This window comes from Leopardus geoffroyi, chromosome E2 (genome assembly GCF_018350155.1).
Source record: "Leopardus geoffroyi isolate Oge1 chromosome E2, O.geoffroyi_Oge1_pat1.0, whole genome shotgun sequence".
Lineage (NCBI taxonomy): Eukaryota > Metazoa > Chordata > Mammalia > Carnivora > Felidae > Leopardus > Leopardus geoffroyi.
The window spans coordinates 5,767,963-5,788,380 of record NC_059335.1 but is presented as its reverse complement, the minus strand read 5'-3'; the positions used below and the strand labels follow the sequence as shown (position 1 = coordinate 5,788,380).

Sequence of the window (20,418 nt, the reverse complement as noted above, 5' to 3'; positions counted from 1 at the left end):
TCTGGCTTGCTGACCACTCTCCTGGAGTGTGATTGTTGCGTCATTATGCTGGCAGCTCGGGGAATGAATGAAGTAACAACTGTACACTGTGCAAAAACGTATAATTTACGCGTTTGTTATCACTTTCGTGGATGTTGTGTTCCTCAGCCAGGGAAGGTAGAACCTGGACACACAGGAGTTACAGTTCATGAGAACAAAGGGGCAGGCAGTTGGGAAACATCCACTGATCAAGGCAGAGACGTTCACCAGCAACCAGCTGGGATTATCGAAAACAGCAATTAAGACTTGGCAGATGGAGGAGAGGGAGTAGAAACACACAAAGGTGCTCACCAGGACGAGGATGCTCTGGGTGGCTCTGGACTCAGGAGAGGATCTGGGGGAGACATTAGTGCTGTGAATGTGCTGGACCCTCTGCCTGTGCCTGTGCAGGATGAAGACCATGTGGCCACTGGCCCAGACCATGAGCCCCAAACATAACACATCAGGGAATAAAAACGCTGCAGGTAGCAATCGTGTGATTTTGTTATTAGTTGTCCCCGAACAGTATTGCAAATCCTTTCTCATTGAGATGCTCACGTTGTTCCATTTGCCAGTCACATAGATAGGGCAAATGATATTTACCAGCATGTAGACAGTCCAGCACAGGAATATAGAGAAGTCAATGTACTTCAGAGCTTTCCTTTTAAGTTTTATCCCCCTGGCGTTCTGGGGGCTGATTGTGATGGCCTGGAAGGCACTCAAGAGGCAGGTGCTGCCTATGGACACACCCCTGCCTATTCTGTGAAGATAGAAAATAAGTTTGCATCCAAAATCACCTGGAAAATTGTTCCACCCGAAAGCTGCCATCATCTGGGGGACTCCTTTACAGAGGAGGGATAAGGAGTTGCCTGCAACCAGGTGTTTGACAATCAAATCTGTGGGCCTCAACCTGCACCCAGTGAAGGAGAGGAAGATATAATAGTAAAGAAGAGAGAAATTCCCCAAGATTCCGACCACAGTTTGGGTTAAGAAGATCACGCCTATGACCAAATCCCTGGAGGCCATTCTGCTGGTTTCCAGTCACTGAGATTTATCTTCAGAACCAGAGGATCCTGCATGGGAATATGAGGTGTGGGCATCATGCGTCTTGTCAACTAAAATCCAATATTCTCCACTTATCATTAGTTTCTCCTTTTTTTTTTTTTTTAATTTTTTTTTTCAACGTTTATTTATTTTTGGGACAGAGAGAGACAGAGCATGAACGGGTGAGGGGCAGCGAGAGAGGGAGACACAGAATCGGAAACAGGTTCCAGGCTCTGAGCCATCAGCCCAGAGCCTGACGCGGGGCTCGAACTCACGGACCGCGAGATCGTGACCTGGCTGAAGTCGGACGCTTAACCGACTGCGCCACCCAGGCGCCCCTAGTTTCTCCTTTGAAATGGTGTTGAGAAAACCAGATATCCATATGTAAAAGGGTGAAATTGGACCCCTATCTTTGACCATACACAACAAATCAACTCAAACTGGATGAAAGACTTAAACATAAGATGTGAAACTGTAAAACCCCTTCAGGAAAACATAGGGGAAAATCTTCTTGGCACTGGTCTTGGCAATGATTTCCTGGATCTGATATCAGCAGCAGAGGCAGCAAAACCAAAAAAAACACAAGTGGGATTATATAAAACTAAAAAGCTTCTGCAGAGCAAAGGAAATAATCACTAAAGTGAAAAGGCAGTCTATGGAATGCGACAAAATACTTGCAAAGCATTCATCTGACAAGGGTTTAATATACAAAACATAATAATCTCCAACAACTCAATAGAAGAAACCACCAAATAACCCAATTAAGAAACGGGCAACTTTAGGAATAGACATTTCTCCAAAGAACATATGAATGATCAAGTATATGAAAAGGTGGTCGACTCTACTAATCATCAGGGAAATGCAGATCAAATCCACAACGAGATGTTATCTCACATCTGTTAGAATGACTAGTATCTTCCAAGCCCCAAAGATAACAAGTGTTGGTAAAGATGTGGAAAAATTGGAGTCCTTATACACTACTGGTAGAAATGTAGAATATTGCAGCCACCATGGAAAAGTATAGAAGTTCCTCAAAAAAAATGTGATAGAACTATCTCATCATCCAGAAATCCCACTTCTTGGTATATATCCAAAAGAATTGAAACCAAGATCTCAAAGAGGTGTCTGCATGGCCACATTCATTACAGCATCATTCACAATAGCCAAGTTATGGAAGCAATTGAAATGCCCATTGACTATGAATGGATGAGGAAAGTGGAGTATATACATACAATGAGATATTATCTAAGCTTCAAAAAGAAGGAACTCCTACTTGGATGAACATAGAAGACGTTATGCTAAGTGAAATAAGCGAATCACAGAAGGAAAAATACGGTATGGTTTCACCTACATGCGGAATCTAAAATAGTCAAACCCATAGAAGCAGAGAATAGAACAGTGGTTGCCAGGGGCTGGAGGGAGGGGGAATGGGGAATTGTTGTTCAATGTGTGTCAAGTTTCAGTTATACAAGATGAGTGAGTTGTAGAGATCTGTTGTACAATATGGTGACTATAGTTAGTAGTACAGTATTGTGCACTTTCAATTATGAAAAGAGCCTATACTTTAAGTGAAGTGCTCTGACCAAACACACATACACACACACACAGGAACACAAGGAATGTTTTGGAAGTGCTGGATATTTTAGTACCTTGATTGTGGTGATGGTATCACATAGGTAAGCAGATTTCCAAACTCATCAAAATATATACATTAAATATGTGCGATTTTTGGCATGTCAATTGTATATCAATAAAGGTTAACAAGAGAAATATTAATTTTTAAAGAGATTTTCAAGAGTTGAGTATAAAACCTTTTTTTAAAAATTGTTTAATCAGTTTTGGGAGAGAGTGAGCATTAGGATAGCCAGAGCAGGCTCCGTGATGACAGCAGCAAACCCGTTGTACAGCTTACATTCAAGAACCATGAGATCGCAACCTGAGCTGAAGTCAGATGTGCAACTGACTCAGCCACCCAGACGCCCCAAGAGTTTAAAGCAAATAACAATGTATGAGCCATTGCTATGAGGTTCATACATGTTGTAACTTACTTTTTAAACAAAACTCTGAGTCATCACTACTATCCCTTTCATTTTAAAGACAAGGAGAATACAGACAGGATAGGTGATTTGTCTAAATTCATACCGTACTTGGGGCAAAGTGTGGACTTGAATCTGGCTGAGTTGTTTGCAGAGTCAGTGCATCTAATGGCTATACTATGCTAAGTAAGCTAGACAGCTGTGTTCTTTGAAAAATCTATATATAGACTTTTGGTTTTAGCTTTGCCTTTTTATTTTAGCTTGATAGGATGTTACTTTATAATTTTTATTATAATAACTTTCACAGTGTGTAAAGATTTGTTCTGTACACCAATATCAAAATGAATAAAGCTTTAGAGATTTAATAAAATGTGGATGCACTGATTGCAGATTCGTGTTATGGGAACCTGTCCCATGACAAATTGAATTGAATGAATGCAAGCAAGAATGACTCAAGAGTAGGATGGAAACAGAAAGAAAAAAACTTTGGGGCATTTTCCTTTATGTCAAGAACAAAAGTATAAGGAAACCTATCATAATCTCATGTGTTGCCCTGAAGTATGGGATGTTGAAATCTAATATGGGATAAAATAGAGTAAGGTAAAAACTGAAGTATCAGTAATTTTAGATCATATGCTTATTTATTAATACCAGGTTAGGAACTATTAACCATGTGGTAACTTCTCTGAAATATATTAAAATATGACATATGCAAATTGTAAACTCTAATACAGGACCATTGTGTGCTTTACAAACTGATGTTATAGAATTTACAACTGATACCAGAGAAAACACCATAGGATACACGTGAGCCTAACAGCTACTCTCTGAAACACATTATTACAGAACTGTCTTTTCCTTAAATGCTATTTTCAATAGCTTCCAGAAGAAAACAGTCTCACCGTAATCCACAGACCATGATATTTTCAGCAGAGATACTACTGTCTCCATTAAGCACATCATACTCAGAGTTAGAGAAAACATTTCTATTCTGGCAGTTGTCACTGGGATATCCTGTTTGTTCATAAGATTGCATGATTCGTACAGATTTATTTATCCTAGTCCTTATTATAAACATGGAGGGATTACAGGCACACCTCTAGTAATGCTACAAAGTTGGTGTTTGATTCCTGTAAGGTAGGCTGAAAGCAATTGCTTTCAGAACTACAGGCCGGGGGAAAAAATGGGACACCTGGGTGGCTCAGTTGGTTAAGGGTCCAACTTCTGTGCTCAGGTCATGATCTCACAGTTTGTGGGTTCGAGCCCCACGTCGAGCTCTGTGCTGACAGCTCAGGGTCGGGAGCCTGTTTCCGATTCTGTTTCTGCCCCTCCCGTGCTCACCCTCTGTCTCTGTCTCTCAAAAATAAATAAACGTTAAAAAAAAAAAAAAAAAGAAGAACTCTGGCCCAAATTACCTGAAAAATCAGGATTCCTTTTCACTGGACAAAATACCTACAATCATTGTCATTGTGGATTACACTAAATCACACCAGGAGCCAGCAGGCATTAGGTAAAGTCTAGGACCCCATCTCTCTTTACTAACCCAGCTCATGTTTCTGTGGCTATGACACTGGATCCGTCTCAAACCCAGAATAATCCCCGTTTCATATACAATCACTTACCCACATTTACTCCCCATAGACGTCTATACCTTATAGACTTGCTTCTCAGACTGAAAATATTTCTGGAAAATATTTTCCCAGAAACATCCCTCTGTGTGGATGGTGAGCTCAGTGCAAGGTCATGAGGGCTCGTGCATGTGGGAGGGAGGCAGCCACGAGACCCTATGATATGGGGCAGTGATCGTGACCTCCCCTCCCTTCAGAATTGCAATTATCATTTCACCTTTCGTGGCCATGACAGCGCCGGCTGGGGATCTGAGAGCATTTATAAAGAACTTGTTTTCTGAAGTTGGTAATTACCGCAACCAATTACCAGTTTCCACTTAATAACTACAAAGGGACCATTGAAATGACTGGTACAGGCTGTTTTCCATTCCTGAAGGCAGACAGGTCTCACATGGAGGGAAGCAAAACGCAGAGGTCTGACAGGTGAGGGACTGGGAACGAGTAGGTGTCTCTCCCTAGATCTGCTTTGCTGACAAGTTCTTCCACCCAAGAGTGATTTCTTCCTAATCTTCAGACCACAGAGGTGAACTACCATTAAATTAGAAGCAAAAAGTTGGCACCAGAAAAAATACCTGAGGGTTTTCAAAAGTTGAAACTCAAAGACAGGCACTCAACGCCAATTAATTTGGGAGTCTAAATCAAGCCTCAGGTGGTTCCTTTTCTATGAAGTAAATGCTACATAGGCAACCCAAGAGCACTGGATGGTTACCACAGTTTTCCATACTTGTTTTTTGATGTATTTTCAGTAATGAGAACTGTTGCTTTTGTAACACATGAAGAAATAGAAAATAGCAGTTCAGATTACCCCTTAGTTGTCTCCTACAAATAAATCTACATCTTATCCAGGCCCACTGTCTAATGCCTCTCAATTTCCAGGCCTGGGATGAGAGCCATACGGCGGGCAGCCTCTACTGCACATGCATGTGAGCACACGCACACATGCACACACATACAAACACATGCACACACCTCCACATAAATCACAGACACAGTCACATATACTCACATACTTATAGACACACATATTCTCTCACCAACTCATGCCCACCCCATGTACAAACTCTCAGCCAGAATCATACACGCCTACTACGACTCACACTCACATGGACTCCCACAGTCCCACCATATCTCAAAAATTACACTCACACGCATGTGTGTGTAGCTAGCCGTCATATCCATGTATGCAAGAAGAGAGCAGTACATGCCCCTGTGTGAATCCATCTTTTAGACTTCCCACTTTGCAACCACCCACAAGGATATCATGATGTGCAACGTATAAAAAACGATGTGAGTATTGCTACTCTAGGTTAAGGCACAAAGTGGAAAAGTTGGAGTGTGGGGGGTCTGATATTGCACGTGTCCTGGATGCCCTCCCTTCTGGCATAGGCAGAGTCTATACGGTAAATAATATATCATGCTGTGGAATTATTTTCTTGGGTCAAGTGGAAATGTCACTATGTGGAATTATTTTCTTGGGTCAAGTGGAAATGTGCTGGGCGGATTTGCACTCATTACACTGCTGGGTGTGCCAGGGCTCCTCGCCCACCATCACGCTTTCAGAGTCTTTAATAAAGACCACATGGAGAACTAGCCCATTTTGTCTCCACGTGGATTCTTTCAGGTTGGCGATGTTGGGGGCTGAGTTCTAGGTCTGTGTGGATATGAGGCAAAGATGGGTTTTATGGGGGAAGGTTACGGGGAGAACAGAGAAAATCATGAGAGTATTGATCCCTGAGAATTGGCAACAACTCTTGGTGAAGCTTCTGACCTTTAAATTTGTGGAAAGGATGGTATCATAACCCAGATTTCCACAGAGTGAAGGTGGACCCCTGTGATGTAGGGGTTGCATGAGGAATAAACAGAGTCAACAAAAATATATGCACGATATGACAAGAGGGGAGGTGGAGGGTCTGCAGGACTGGAGAAGGATGGGCGAGGGGAGGGTCCACTTCCTTCTTTTGGCTCCAGCTTCCATACTTGGGTCTCCTTCATGACTGCTCCATGCCTCTGTGATGCAGACCTGGGACTTCGGTCTCCACCCACAGGTCCACCTGAAGGTATGTCTTCTGATGACAGAAGACTGCTAAGTGTTGTCTGAGGAGACTTGTGCCTGTGGTGATGTGAAGCTGGACTCGGTGCCTCACGGATCCCGTGTGGGGTGCAGCGCCTCTTTCTTTTTCCCGGCTGCCTACAGAAGAATTGTTTTTTGAAAAAAATCAGAATTTGCGTAACAGAGAATAATCGAGTAAGACAGTTCTCCTCTCAGCGGCCAGCATTTTCCTTTTCCCACTTAGAATCAATTATACTGCAGTGAGGAGACAACGGAAGAGGGGGAATCTCAGGAAAGATTAGAACATCGTCCTTCTAAGAAGCAGTGTGAGCGGGGCTGAAGTTCCCATGAGAACGGGGATACATAGGGCTTCTGTCCCAAACTCCCGATCTATCTCTGCATAGCCCAGCGCTCAAGGACAAAATCCAAGCAGTGTTTCCACTTCAGTTCAAGGTTAAAGAGAGTCCAGGCATTCCCACTGTCAATTTTATGTGACATAAAATTCTGAAGGGAAACATTTTCTGAAATGAAAACACATTTGGCAAGACTCAAGAGAAGACTTCTTAATTTACCCCAAGACAAAAGGAAAGGGTTGCAAGAACCGTTTCAGTTGATATGAGCGATCTGATGGATTCAATAAGTAACTTTTTGGGAAAATAATACTTTTTTTTTCAACGTTTATTTATTTTTTTGGGGGGGACAGAGAGAGACAGAGCATGAACGGGGGAGGGGCAGAGAGAGAGGGAGACACAGAATCGGAAACAGGCTCCAGGCTCTGAGCCATCAGCCCAGAGCCTGACGCGGGGCTCGAACTCACTGACTGCGAGATCGTGACCTGGCTGAAGTCGGACGCTTAACCGACTGCGCCACCCAGGCGCCCCAATAATACTCATTTTAATTAAAAAATTTTTAATTCTTTTTGAGAAAGAGAGAACGTCAGTGCTCTCACATAAGTGGGGAGGGGCACTGGGGGAGGGAGAGAGAGAATCCCACGGAGCCCATCATGGGGCTCAGTTTCACCAACCGTGAGATCATGGTCTGAACTGGAATCAAGAGTCAGATGCTTAACTGACTGAGCCACCCATGCTCCCTGGGAGAATAATATTCTTTAATTTAGTCTTAGATACTGATGGAAAGAAAGAGGGTAATGTGAGAGTTGTTAAACTATCATCAGTACAATATTTTTGAGGAACAAAAAAACATACAGGCATGGAAGCAACACAGATTGTCTGTCTGTCTATCCAGCACCTGTCCACCTATCTTAAATTTTTTTTTAACGTTTATTTATTTTTGAGACAGAGAGAGACAGAGCATGAACAGGGGAGGAGCAGAGAGAGAGGGAGACACAGAATGTGAAACAGGCTCCAGGCTCTGAGCTGTCAGCACAGAGCCCGACACGGGGCTCAAACTCACGGACAGTGAGATCATGACCTGAGCCGAAGTCGGACGCTTAACCGACCAAGCCACCCAGGTGCCCCCCTGTCCACCTATCTAATATGCACCTATATGCATATCTAAGAGCTCTTTTTAAAAATTTTTTTTAATGTTTTTATTTATTTTTTAGAGAGAGACAGAGCAAGTGAGAGAGGGGCAGATAGAGAGAGGGAGACACAGAATCTGAACCAGGCTCCAGGCTCTGAGCTGTCAGCACAGAGCCCGACATGGGGCTCACAGTTTGTGAGATCATGACCTGAGCCGAAGTCGGACAATCAACTGACTGAGCCACCTAGGCACCCCTAAGAGCTCTTTTTTAAATCATACATAGTGTTGTGTATTTTTCAGGAGGTGCAGGGTGACTTAGAAATGCACTTTACTCCTTATAAACATAAACACTTTCTTTTTTGTTTGTTTGTTTGTTTTTTTTTTTTATTTTGGGACAGAGAGAGACAGAGCATGAACGGGGGAGGGGCAGAGAGAGAGGGAGACACAGAATCGGAAACAGGCTCCAGGCTCTGAGCCATCAGCCCAGAGCCCGACGCGGGGCTCGAACTCTTGGATCGCGAGATCACGACCTGGCTGAAGTCGGACGCTTAACCGACTGCGCCACCCAGGCGCCCCAAACATAAACACTTTTGTATGCAGACAGACTTTGAAATAATCTTACTGGGGCACCTGGGTGGCTCCGTCAGTTGGGCGTCTGACTTGAGCTCAGGTCATGATCTCACAGTCCGTGAGTTCAAGCCCCGTGTCAGGCTCTGTGCTCACAGCTCAGAGCCTGGAGCCTGTTTCAGATTCTGTGTCTCCCTCTCTCTCTGACCCTCCCCCCATTCATGCTCTGTCTCTCTCTGTCTCAAAAATAAATAAACGTTAAAAAAAATTTTTTTTTTAATTTGAAATAAACTTACTGGTATATTTCTTACAAAAAAAAGTAATGCACTTTTCAAATTTTCATGTACTCAATGATTACCTGGAGACCATGTTAAATAGCAGAACTTTATAGAAAAATGCTGGGTGGGACCAAAGCTTCTCCATTTGTGGAAGATCTCTGATGCGAATACTGCCAATCTGTGGTTCACACTCTGAGCGACAGGGAATTAAGATACTGAAGAAAGGTTTAATGAAGCACTTTGTAATCAAGAAATTTTAGAGAAATAACAGGGTGTAAAGTAGTTTTGAGAAGAGCAAAAACAAAGAATTTTACCATTTTCCATTTACTGGAAACCATTCTAAATGCTTTTCACATTAGAATACATAAAACCACAAAAATAATCTGTTTTTATTTTTCGAGTGAGCCAACCTTGACTTGAATGAGAATCGAGGGAACAAAGTGGTTTTAAAAACTCACTAGGCTGGAACATCAGAGGTAGAGAAATCAATGCTTTCAAGGTCTAAGAATATGGTGTTTGTAGAGGCAGGGAGAACACATTAATCCATCTAGGATGGGACATTTACCTGAAACCAGTCATTCCCTCCTCCTCCCCCTTCTCTTTCTCCTCCTAATTCTCTGAGCTTCGCCTTCAGATGAGATTATCTTGGACATCACCCCTGCGTTTTGAGAAATGGGTCATCAGTATACCCACCCCCCCGTCGCCCCCGCATCCCCTGGCAGAAGGACTCTGAAATGCAGAAGAGCCTTCCCTTTCCCCAGTCCTAGGAGAGAGCCAGGAAGCATGTGGGTGGAGAAACCCACCTGAATGCCGACCCCACCCAGCGAAATGCCTCCCTGTGAATTCTGCCGAGCTCCGCCCATCTCCTTCTGCACCCCTCTGTCCTCATAAACAAATCCTCCCGAGATCCCTTTCCATGGCAGCACATCTCCCTCCCAGCCCAGGCCAGGGATGCCTGCTGGTTTGCAGGTCCCCTGGGGACCGGAGAGCAGCATCCTGCCTGCGCTATCCCGGAACCTGGCCCTGGCCGTGGAGTCCGGGAATGCTGGCCTTCTCTGCATCTGAGCGGGGCTCTGATTCCGTGCATAAAGAAAGCCGTTCTTCCCCTTGGTTGTTGAAGCCCTGGATGCCAATGAGCTCCTTGCCTTGGGGAGACTAACCTTATCCCATCTGCAGCAAGATGCAGAAGGAATCAGCCAGGGCGTTGGCATATGCGTAACTATTTTTTAAAAATGAGATTTTATTCTTTGGGGCAATTTGTGGCTCAGACGATACTGAGCAGAGGTTCAGAGATCTCCGATAGAGCCCCGCCCCCATGCAGGCACAACCCCTCCCATTGGCAACATGTGTGTAAACATTTTCAGCATTGTGTATAGTGTTAAAATTGCCTTGTTATAGGTTTATCTTTTAAAAATCCCTGGGAATGGCAAAGACCAAATTACAGTGTATTGTATCAGACACAGACATATGAGATACAATGAAAGTGCTGAGGGTGTAAACACTCAATAACTCAATACACATTTCTTCCAATAAAACGTCCTTTCCCATCCTGGGTGAGCCGGCTAAAACCAGCTCACACACAAAGATGAGCTCACACTCAATTAGGTTAAGCTGATTACTGGTGGAAGGGGATTTCCTGGGATTCCTGAGCTGTATCAAAGCCCAGCAGAAGACCTGACCTTCTCAGTCATCCTGGAAACCCTTCTGGGTCCAGTAGTATTGGACCAGCGTCTACATTATCTGAGTGGCCACTGACAGACACAAAATCACAGGTTCGTTTCCATGACTATTTGGGGCCTCCCTTTACCCTTCACAGAAATAGGAGGAAATAAGGGGAGAGGGCCATTTTAGGTGTTGAAGTAAGGATTCCTTAACTAATGGAATTTTTTTATTTTTAAAAAAATTTTTGTAATGTTTATTTATTTTTGAGACAGAGAGAGACAGAGCACGAGTGGGGCGGGGGAGAGGGCAGAGTGAAAGGGTGACACACAATCTGAAGCAGGCTCCAGGCTCTGAGCTGTCAGCACAGAGCTGGACACAGGGCTCGAACTCATGAGCTGTGAGATCATGACCTGAGACGAAGTCAGACGCTCAACCAACTGAGCCACCCAGGCGCCCCTTAACTAATGGAATTTTTAGCACAGAGCCTGATTAAAAAACTATTTCAACAATGTTAATTTTTAGACAAATGTTAACTTTTATTGTTTTATTTTATTCAAGAGAGAGAGAAAGAGAGAGAGTGATTGGGGAGGAGGGGCAGAGAGAGAGAGAGAGAGAGAATCTTAAGCAGGTTTCATGTTCAGCAAGGAGCCAGACATGGGGCTTTATCCCAGGACCCTGAGATCATGACCTGAGCACAAACATAGTCGGTTGCTCAACCAACTGAGCCTCCCAGATGGCCCTTTTTTATTTTTAAAGTTTATTTAAAGTTTTGAGAGAGAGGGGGGGAGCGAGAGGGAGAGAGAGCATGAGCAGGAGAGGGTCAGAGAGAGAAGGAGAAAGATAATCCCAAGCAGGATTCGTGCTGCCAGTGAGGAGCCTGACTTGGGGCTTAATCTGAAGAATCGTGAGATCATGACTTGAGCAGAAATCTAGGGTCAGACCCTTAACCAGGAGCCCCAAGCAAATATTAACTTTTAGATCATTGCAGAGAATAATCACCCAGACCCAGGGTTTTTAAAACTGTGAGTGATTCAGTAATTTATCTTTTATGCCAGTGTATTCATGAGAACTTGTTTGAAACCTGGTTGAAATTCGGAACCCTGATCCTGAACCTGTAAATAAAACAGCAGTACCTGAGCTATGAAGCTCCCAGTCGAATGGAGAGGCAAGAATTACTCTACCTTCATTTGTACTTGGGAAAGACTTCCTCCTTACTCAGTTTTGGCCATTTGAAATGTGAAAAGGATGGGGGTGGCTGGGTGGCTCAGTCGGCTGAGCATCTGGCTTCGGCTCAGGTCACGATCTCAGGGATCTCAGAGTTCATGAGTTTGTGCCCCGCATCGGGGTTGCTGCTGTCAACACAGAGTCTGCTTCAGATCCTCTGTCGCCCTCTCTCTGCCCCTCCCTCGCTGGTACTCTTTCTCTCAAAAATAAATAAACGTTTTTTAAAAATGTGAAAAGGGGGTCAGGTGTTCCAGCCCCATGTTGGACACAGAGTTTACTTAAATAAAATAAAAATTGAAAAGGAACATATACTTTATTCTAGGTTTTCAAATACGTTTCCCTGAGATTAGATACAGATTCCCTGACCCCTCTCCTTCCTGTTTCTATGGAAAAATGGTCTTTTTTTTTTAAGTTTATGTATTTATTTTGAGAGAGAGAGAGAAAGAGAATCTCAACAGGCTCCACAGTCTCAGTGCAGAGCCCATTTCGGGGCTCAAACTCATCAACCGTGAGATCATGACCTTAGTCAAAATCAAGAGTCGGAAGTTTAATCGACTGAGCCCCCCACATGCCCCTGGTCTTTTTTTCCCCCTAATATAATCTATTACGATAAATTTTATTGTCTTTTTATTATGACAGTCTCTGATAATGTATTCTATTGCTGTTTTCGAAGATACAATATATTTTCCTATTATGCTTCACTTTCCCATTAGCTTTTATTTACTTGTTTGTTTGTTTGTTTCTTTGTTTATGGGAAACTCTATACCCAATGTGGGGCTTAAATTCACCACCTCGATTTCAAGAATTGCATGCTCCACCATCTGAGCCAGCCAAGCACCCCTAATCCTATTTAGTTTTTGATTCATCAATTTCATTTCTTTCTTCCTTTTGTAATCTTTTGTTTTCCTTGCTCCAATTTCTTAAGATGAAAACTTCCTATAAATTTTATGTTTGTATATAATATGCGTGTTTAGACTAAGGAATTTACCCCTAAACCACGTTTTGCTCTGCTCCTAAGTTTTGGCATAAACTGTTTTATCTTTTTTTTTTCTTTTTTATAATTTCCATTTGAATTTCATTTTTGATTTTAAGGAATCTGATTTCAGAAATTGCTGGAAATATATTGCATAGTTTGAAAATAGTTCATCTGATAAAGAAGTTAAATCATGTAGTTATATTTAATTTTGTTCAGTTATGCCAGAGGGGAACTAGAGAATGTAAAATATCCAGTTTTCTTACATTTTGAATATTCTCTTTGAAACCAATTATGTGATCACTGTTTTCCAAGCGTTTTATGGTGTATTACATAAGGTCTCTAAATATGGAATCTGCATTTCATGTATATATAAAACATGTTAAGTCTAGTGGAGAAATTTAGAAAAAATTTATCGTCTTATTTCTCATTCATTGGTACTATGTTACTAGTAGAAGGATATGCACGTGTAGTTGGAACAAAAGGTGAAAGGGGAGATGGTGGGCAGAGAGGTAGGAGCTGGCTGCATTGCGCATGCGGGGGTCCGGGGATGTGCAGCGTTCAGCGGTTTCATTTTCTATCCCGCACAGGGCAACAGAGTCCCTGGGACTGACCAACCCCGATGGACCCCAACAGGCTTTCCATGGAACAGGGGAAAGAGTTCTTAAAGCAGCTTGGAATTCCGCAGAGAGATGTAAGTGTGGGAGAGGTTGGGCAGGTGACATGTGGAGGAAGGAGGTGGCCTCCCAGTCTAGTGCTGAGGCAGCTTCCCCTCCCATGACCGTGACCATGGGTGAAAGCCCGTGATTAGCGATGTGGATATTTGCCGGCTGGCCAATAACAGGGATGTGCAGTGATCAGAGGGCAGGGTACAGGCATCTCAGTTCCCGCCTGGGACCGCCAGCATTCCCTGAGCACAGGGCTCCCCCGCGTGGAGGTCGTGGGCAAACTCACTGTTGAACCAGAGGAAAGAGCCTTTACTCTCTGATTTTTTTTTTTTTTTAATTTTTTTTTCAACGTTTATTTTTATTTTTTGGGACAGAGAGAGACAGAGCATGAACGGGGGAGGGGCAGCGAGAGAGGGAGACACAGAATCGGAAACAGGCTCCAGGCTCTGAGCCATCAGCCCAGAGCCTGATGCGGGGCTCGAACTCCCGGACCGCGAGATCGTGACCTGGCTGAAGTCGGACGCTTAACCGACTGCGCCACCCAGGCGCCCCTTTACTCTCTGATTAACACTGAGTTGAAGAACTCACAGAATCGGGAGCTGGTTTATTATCTTCTCATATCTCAAGGCTTCCTCCTCCGTGCAGAACTCTGATTGTATCTTGGTTCTCTTTTCTCCCTGTCAGATTGACTCGATGACAGAGAAATGGGTCGTGGATGCCGCCGTGGAGGTTCTGCTACGGTTCCCACTGATGCCGGGAGAGGATCCAGGTGGCCGCTGTGTCTCCAGTAAGAAATGTCAGCCTTCAGTGGACCGGCTCACGGCTTCACAAAGACACAAAGACCAAGAGGAGAGGTGGGGCAGACGTCAGGAGTGACGTGGGTAGAGCCTGGGGGAAAAATCCCCTCCGGGCGCAGGTGTGGGCTGTAGACTTCTGCTCAGACCAAGGGGGTGTGGGGGAGGGGCTTCTGACTTGTGTGTCCCTCACCGTCGCACAGGCTTTTCTCTGTGAGCTTGCACGTGGATGTGAGCTGGCACGGGCGTCCACAGGTTGCGTGTCCCCGTGTGACTTTGTGCACGCCTCTGTTGAGAACTGGCATGTGGTTACGGGGGTCACGTATGACATTTCACAGGTGTTCATTAGCGTCACATCAAATCTCTGCAAACCTTTGTCAGAGGAAATGGCAGGTTTTCTCAGGAAGATGTTGTTCTATGAAAATTGTGAGTTTTCTGGAAATGTGTAGGGGCAAAAACTCAATAGTGTTGGCCTGCTTATCGGTTTTGATAAATATGGGTAGATGCTTTAAGCTTGGAGGAAGCAGCTGGACAAAAACCCGGCACACAGGCCTGAGCGACACTGAGGTTTTCGGGGAGGACCTGTACAGACATTCGTGGCTGCCAATCTCATTTCACCATGTTCATTCCAAGTGGCCTTTTCTCAGGCAGTGTCCTATTCTGGGAGTACGTAATGATGGAAAACAGGTCACAAAATGGCACACAATGGGACCTCAGTTCATGAGAAGACCCCATCACTGGGGGGTCACTCAGTGATCAGCGAGTCCCCCACCCATTCCATGCAGAGAGGTAAAAGGCTACGAGGGACTTCTGTCTCCGTGTCTGCATCTTTTTTTTTTTTTTTTTTTTTTGTCCTTTGCTTGTGAATAGGAAATCCAACAATCAGGTCCTGAAGGAGAATGACCAGAGGCCCAAGGACATGGGGCAGATGGCACGTCATTACATACACCAGCGGCCCATAAGACTCCCCATGACTCCGAACCTGAAGAAGCTCCAGAAGGGACCGGTGGGGCAGAGGAATCCCCCACCACAAGAGGAGAATACCAGGGTAAGCGGAGGCGTGGCTGTTTCAAGAGCCAGAGGACCGGCATGGACCCCAAAGAGTGGGTTTCAACAGAAACCTGTGTGTCTCTGTCCTCAGGGATTCTTGCTTACCCAAGGCTGGCCGGGTTTGTGAGGGCCTCACCTGGCGGATGGGCCCATTCGGATCCTCGGAGGAGCAAACTGACTCCCTCTTCAGGGTCACGTTCAGCTTGGTGGCTGTGCCACACTCAAATCCAGTTCATAGTCATGACCTTTAGCCACGAAATTCCTTCCTCTCAGGTCACTTTCTGTGAAATGGGCCCGGGGCAGGACCATAGCCTCTCGGATTTCCTGGCCAGGGGCCCTGGGCCTATGTCCTTCCCCCCACTCAACTCCAAATGCCTGTCCTGTTAACCCTTCATTTCTGCCCTGATTTCCGCGGGCTCACCGAGGACCCTCTCCCTCCATCCACAGGTGAAGTGCGAGAACTGCGGAGCCTTTGGGCACCTGGCCAGCAGCAGAAGGTGCCCCATGAAGTGCTGGGGTGGGGCCCTTGCCCCCCAGCCCTTGGGCTCCAGTAAGAATCAAAACCCGGATCCCAGGAGGCCTCAGGACTGCCACCCCCCAGGGTCCTTCCACGCGACTGGCAGCGGGAAGGAACCAGGACAGAGGTGAGGACTCGCAGGGTCAGAATGATTGGGGCAACGGAGCCCCGAGGACGGGGAGCCCCTCCCCCTGCTGTCCCCGTGCAGCTGTGTCAGGCACGGACCGCAGAGAAGTAGGCAAGCGGTGCCCGGGGTTGACCTCAGGGCTCCCTCGAGTCCTCGGGATTTCCAAGGAGTCGGGCCGGGAATAACTATCTTGGGGTGTTGCACGCGGCAGAGGCGCAGGGAGTCTACGCGAGAGTATTTCATCCTGAAGCCACGGCGGGGAAGGGGATGCTTCCTGGAAGCGGGGGCTGCGCTGAGGTCCCGGAAGGAGCTGCCTTGGCAAAGTCCACAGGGGCTTCGGGGCCTCCGCCGCCCCTAAACCAGGCCGACGACTGGGCTCCGGGGTCTTCTTGGTTCCCAGTCAGTGGTGGCGACCGGGGTCGGGGGCATCCGACACTTCCCGTGATTTGTTCCGCAGGCAAGAAGAGCGGAAAGAGAAAGACCCGCCCCGGAAATTACCCGGGAGACCCCAGCGGAAGCCGCAGAGCGCCTGCAGGGAACCCGCGGACTCGGGCGCCCACCTGCGGGTGAGTCTTGCTCGCTCCTGCTTCTGAGCTCTGTCTCCATCTGTGACTTGCTGGGGGGTGCAGGGCCATGTTCACTTCCGGGCTGGACTGTAGGAGCCGCACAGGCGTCCTAGGAGTTTTCAAATCCCAGCTTCTTTATTTTCAAAATGTATTTTTTCCCGATTTTGTGCAAGTCAGCCAGCAAACGCTGGTGGGGGCGTTTCTGTGCACAGGTGAAGGGTTCTGTCGGATGCCTTCTGTGATCCTATGTCAGGACGAGGCCTCTTTTATTTATTCTTATCTTTTTCATAATTCAGACTTTTTAAAAAGTTATTGATTTATTTCCTTATTTATTTATTTTGAGACAAAGAGAGAGAGCAAACATGAGTGGGGAAGGGGCAAAGAGAGAGAGAGCGAGAGACAGAGAATCCCAAGCAGGTTCTGCACCACAAGTGCAGAGCCGAAGGCGGGGCTTGAACCCATGAACCGGGAGATCGTGACCTGAGCTGAAGTTGGCCGCTTGACCGACTGAGCCACCCAGGGGCCCAAGATGAGGCTTCTTGTAAACTTTTGTAAATACCCAAATTACCCTTGAAAAGGATGGTTGCCATTTATACTCTGCACATTGTGTGTTCCCTGGATCTTAACAACAAAGACAAGGGAAGTTTCAATTGTCATATCTGATAAGCAGCAAAAACCAGATGGGCCTTGTAATTGTTTCCCCCCACCACCTCTGAGGAGCGGATCTCTGCAAATGTGCAGTGACTACGAGCACGTCGTTTTCGGTGACACTTAGTGTTGCATGAGTTGTCTGTTTAAATTGGGTTGCTCCTTTTTTTCTCCCTGACGTAGAGAGAATCCCAACTTGTCCTGACTCCTGAGGTGTCTAATATGAGGTTCCTTCTCCCACAGCGCCCCACCAGGCCGTTGCCCGTCCAAACCAATACGAAGCCATCTGTCCTGGGCCCTGTCCCCACGTGTCAGCCACCTGCTAGGACAGCTGACATGCGGTCGTCCTGCCCTACACGGCCCCTCTATAAAGCCCCTGAAGTGCGTGCTTGTGAACCAGCCCGAAGATGCGGGGCGGACTTGCCCTGCGAAGATCCAAAGAGCTCCTGCCGGGACCAGGCTCTCATTTCCAAGTCGACAGCCGGCTGGCCTGAGGTTTCCTCCCGTGATGTTCCCCCGTCGGCCAGGAAGACACTGGCGCTGGGTCCTGTGTGTCACCGCCAGGCACAAGCCAAGCATCCTCCTGTGGACTCAAAGCCCCGCCCACAGCCTGCCACGGGAACACATGGCCAGAGCTCCAAAGTCAGCATCCAGGCACAGGGGAAGAGGTCTCCCCAGGTCCCCGTGCAGCCTTCCCAGAACCCTCCAAAGAAAGCAAGATTCAACTTCTTCTAACCCCCCTCCCAGGTGGGTCTCAGTGACCTGGTCTGGGGGTTGTCCCGGTCGCAGCTTCCCCCCAGTATCCAAACAGATACCTCAAGTGACCGGGAAGATACCAGTCCTAATGCCCAGTCTTGAACGCCAGGCTCCGCCTGACTCACCTGGTCTGAGCCCCGTTCAGACCTGTGCTGTCCCCTAACCCTGACCACCCAGGCATGTTCCAGGCCAGCAGGGGCGAGGATGGGACATGAGATGGGACAGGGCGTGGGCAGAGCTCCAGGTTTTCCACTGTTCCTGTCTCCCTCTGGAGAAGTCTCCACCCGCTGGTCAGAGCCCTCCCATCTCAGAGGCCTCGGAGAGACAGGTTCCCGGTGTTCCACTGAGAGGACCTTCTGGTCTCTTCCCCTGCTGAGAAGGACTGAGTGTGGCCAATGTCCCACCCCGGAAGTGGCTGGAAGGTGGGAAAAGAGGCAGGAACAGCTGTGTCCCGTGAGTCGGCATTTCTGCCGGTGGTGCCTGTGCACCTGCTGGGGCTCCAGGTGACACTGTGGGTCACCGGACAGACATCACCTTTACATTTTGTACATTTAAGTCATGGTGGGAATGGAGCGTATGAAATTGTCACGGGTAGTCCTTTGTAAATCAGATGTTATTTAAGAAACTAAGTCAACAAGGGGAAGCTATGTTGTACCCTAACATGAATAGGAAGCTATTAATTCATCGTGTGGGTGGATAAATGACTAGTATTTGGGTAACTGGGGAAAAGGCCTCTCTGTGATGGTGGAGAAGGCCTGAACCCTCCGGAAGAGTGCCCTCTCCTGGTTATCGAGATTTTGACTTTGAAGGAATTTCAGTGGAAATTCTCGTTGCCTTGGGGAAATGGGAATATTCTTTTAACCTTGCACATTTTGTTATTAAAAATGGTTGCAATGTTATGTTTGACTACTTTCTTCCAATATGAATAAAATTGTCTGAAATGGAACGTGTATTACAACTTTTGTCATTTTTCCTTACACCTCAGGTCAGTTTCTTTTTATTCATCCAATTTCACCTGAGTAATGAGGACCTTGGTGTGAACCCCATAGTGTCTCACAAGGGAGAAGTCAGGGACTTTTAAAGACAAAAGGGAATGCACAGTCTAATCCAAGGACCTGTAACTTGTAGCAAATACAAACTCTCAGGCACAAGCTAGCCCTGCTGAACCAGGATCTGGGGTTTCTCAGTAACAATCCCAGGCGTTCCAAATGCAGGTTGAAGAGTGAAAATGGAATGGTTCTGAATTGACACATCAGAATCACCTGGTAAGTTTTAACTACCATAATGACTGGTTCGCTCCTGGGGATATTCATTTGCTGGGTCGGATTTGAAATGTGGCATGAGATAATAGAAAAATATGTAGAGATGGCTCAGTGGTTAAGTGGCTGATTCTTGATTTCAGCTCAGGTCATGATCCCACGGTTGTGGGTTTGAGCCCCGCATTGGCCTGTGCAATGAGCCTAGAGCCTGTTTGGGATTCTCTCTCTCTCTCTCTCTCTCTCTCTCTCTCTTTCTGCCCCTTCCCCACTTGTGTGAGCATGATCTTTCAAGTAAATTAATAAACTTGGAAAATATGTGTATATATAGACTATACACATATATATACATACACAGACATATATATATATGGATATGGAACCTGCCCCAGGTTCCTGACACAGGGCTCCTAAAGTCCCTGTAATATCCTTGTGAGTGATAAGAGCATTATCACCAATAGGCGCTAATAGGTGACTCTGGGTGGGCTCCTGGATGGGGCTGGTCTCCAGAAAGAGCAAGCCGCCGCCTTCCTTCAGCCCCACCCCCACCTCCCTTCTCCCCCATAGGGCGGAGCTAGAAATGGAGTTAATGATCCATTTTGCTCACGTGAGGAAGCCTCCATAAAATCCTAAAGGTGGAGCATTTGGAGAGCTTCCAGGCTGGCGCACACACCCATACCAGGAAGGCGACGCATCCCAGCTCTTTAATAGAGTGATAAATGTAAGTGTTTCCCTAAGTTCTGTGAGCTGCTCTAGCAAATTAATCAAACTCAAGGAGGGGTTGTTGGAACCTCTGGTCTGTCGCCCATTGCTCTGAACCCCGGGTGATAACAGGCATTCGAAGTATGTATGTGTGTGTGGGGTGGCCTTTGGGGCTGAGCCCTCACCCTGGAACCTGCTGCTGTCTCCGGTAGATGGTGGCAGAATTGAGCTGAATTCTTGGACACCCAGCTGGTGTCGGAGGCTTGCTTGTTGGTCTCGGAAAACTGCCCACCTGTGGGGCCCAGAAATGTCACAAGTGAAGTGCTCTGTGTGGCCTTAGTGGAGATGGAGGAGATAGAAACTGTTTCCTTA

General features: G+C 46.3%; 2 protein-coding genes across 2 annotated transcripts; one reads left to right on the top strand and one right to left on the bottom strand.

Moving 5' to 3' along the window:
- LOC123578017 (vomeronasal type-1 receptor 4-like) lies at positions 1-1,157 on the bottom strand. The gene has a single exon (XM_045440513.1). It carries the CDS (start codon positions 1,042-1,044, stop codon positions 106-108), a length of 939 nt encoding a protein of 312 aa, XP_045296469.1. The 5' UTR covers positions 1,045-1,157; the 3' UTR covers positions 1-105.
- A 12,427-nt stretch (positions 1,158-13,584) lies between these two features.
- LOC123578478 (protein FAM90A27P-like) lies at positions 13,585-18,433 on the top strand. Its single transcript, XM_045441350.1, has 6 exons — positions 13,585-13,656; positions 14,315-14,484; positions 15,295-15,472; positions 15,922-16,024; positions 16,416-16,684; positions 17,576-18,433. The coding sequence occupies exons 1-6, from the start codon at positions 13,585-13,587 to the stop codon at positions 18,065-18,067; spliced, it is 1,284 nt and encodes a 427-aa protein (XP_045297306.1). The 3' UTR covers positions 18,068-18,433.
- The last annotated feature ends 1,985 nt before the right edge of the window (positions 18,434-20,418 follow it).

Coding starts and splice junctions, on each gene's coding strand:
- LOC123578017 (XM_045440513.1), bottom strand. CDS start 1,044: ATGGCCTCCAGGGATTTGGTCATAGGCGTGATCTTCTTAACCCAAACT.
- LOC123578478 (XM_045441350.1), top strand. CDS start 13,585: ATGGACCCCAACAGGCTTTCCATGGAACAGGGGAAAGAGTTCTTAAAG. Junction 13,657..14,314: donor TTGGAATTCCGCAGAGAGAT/GTAAGTGTGGGA, acceptor TCTCCCTGTCAG/ATTGACTCGATGACAGAGAA. Junction 16,685..17,575: donor ACTCGGGCGCCCACCTGCGG/GTGAGTCTTGCT, acceptor CTTCTCCCACAG/CGCCCCACCAGGCCGTTGCC.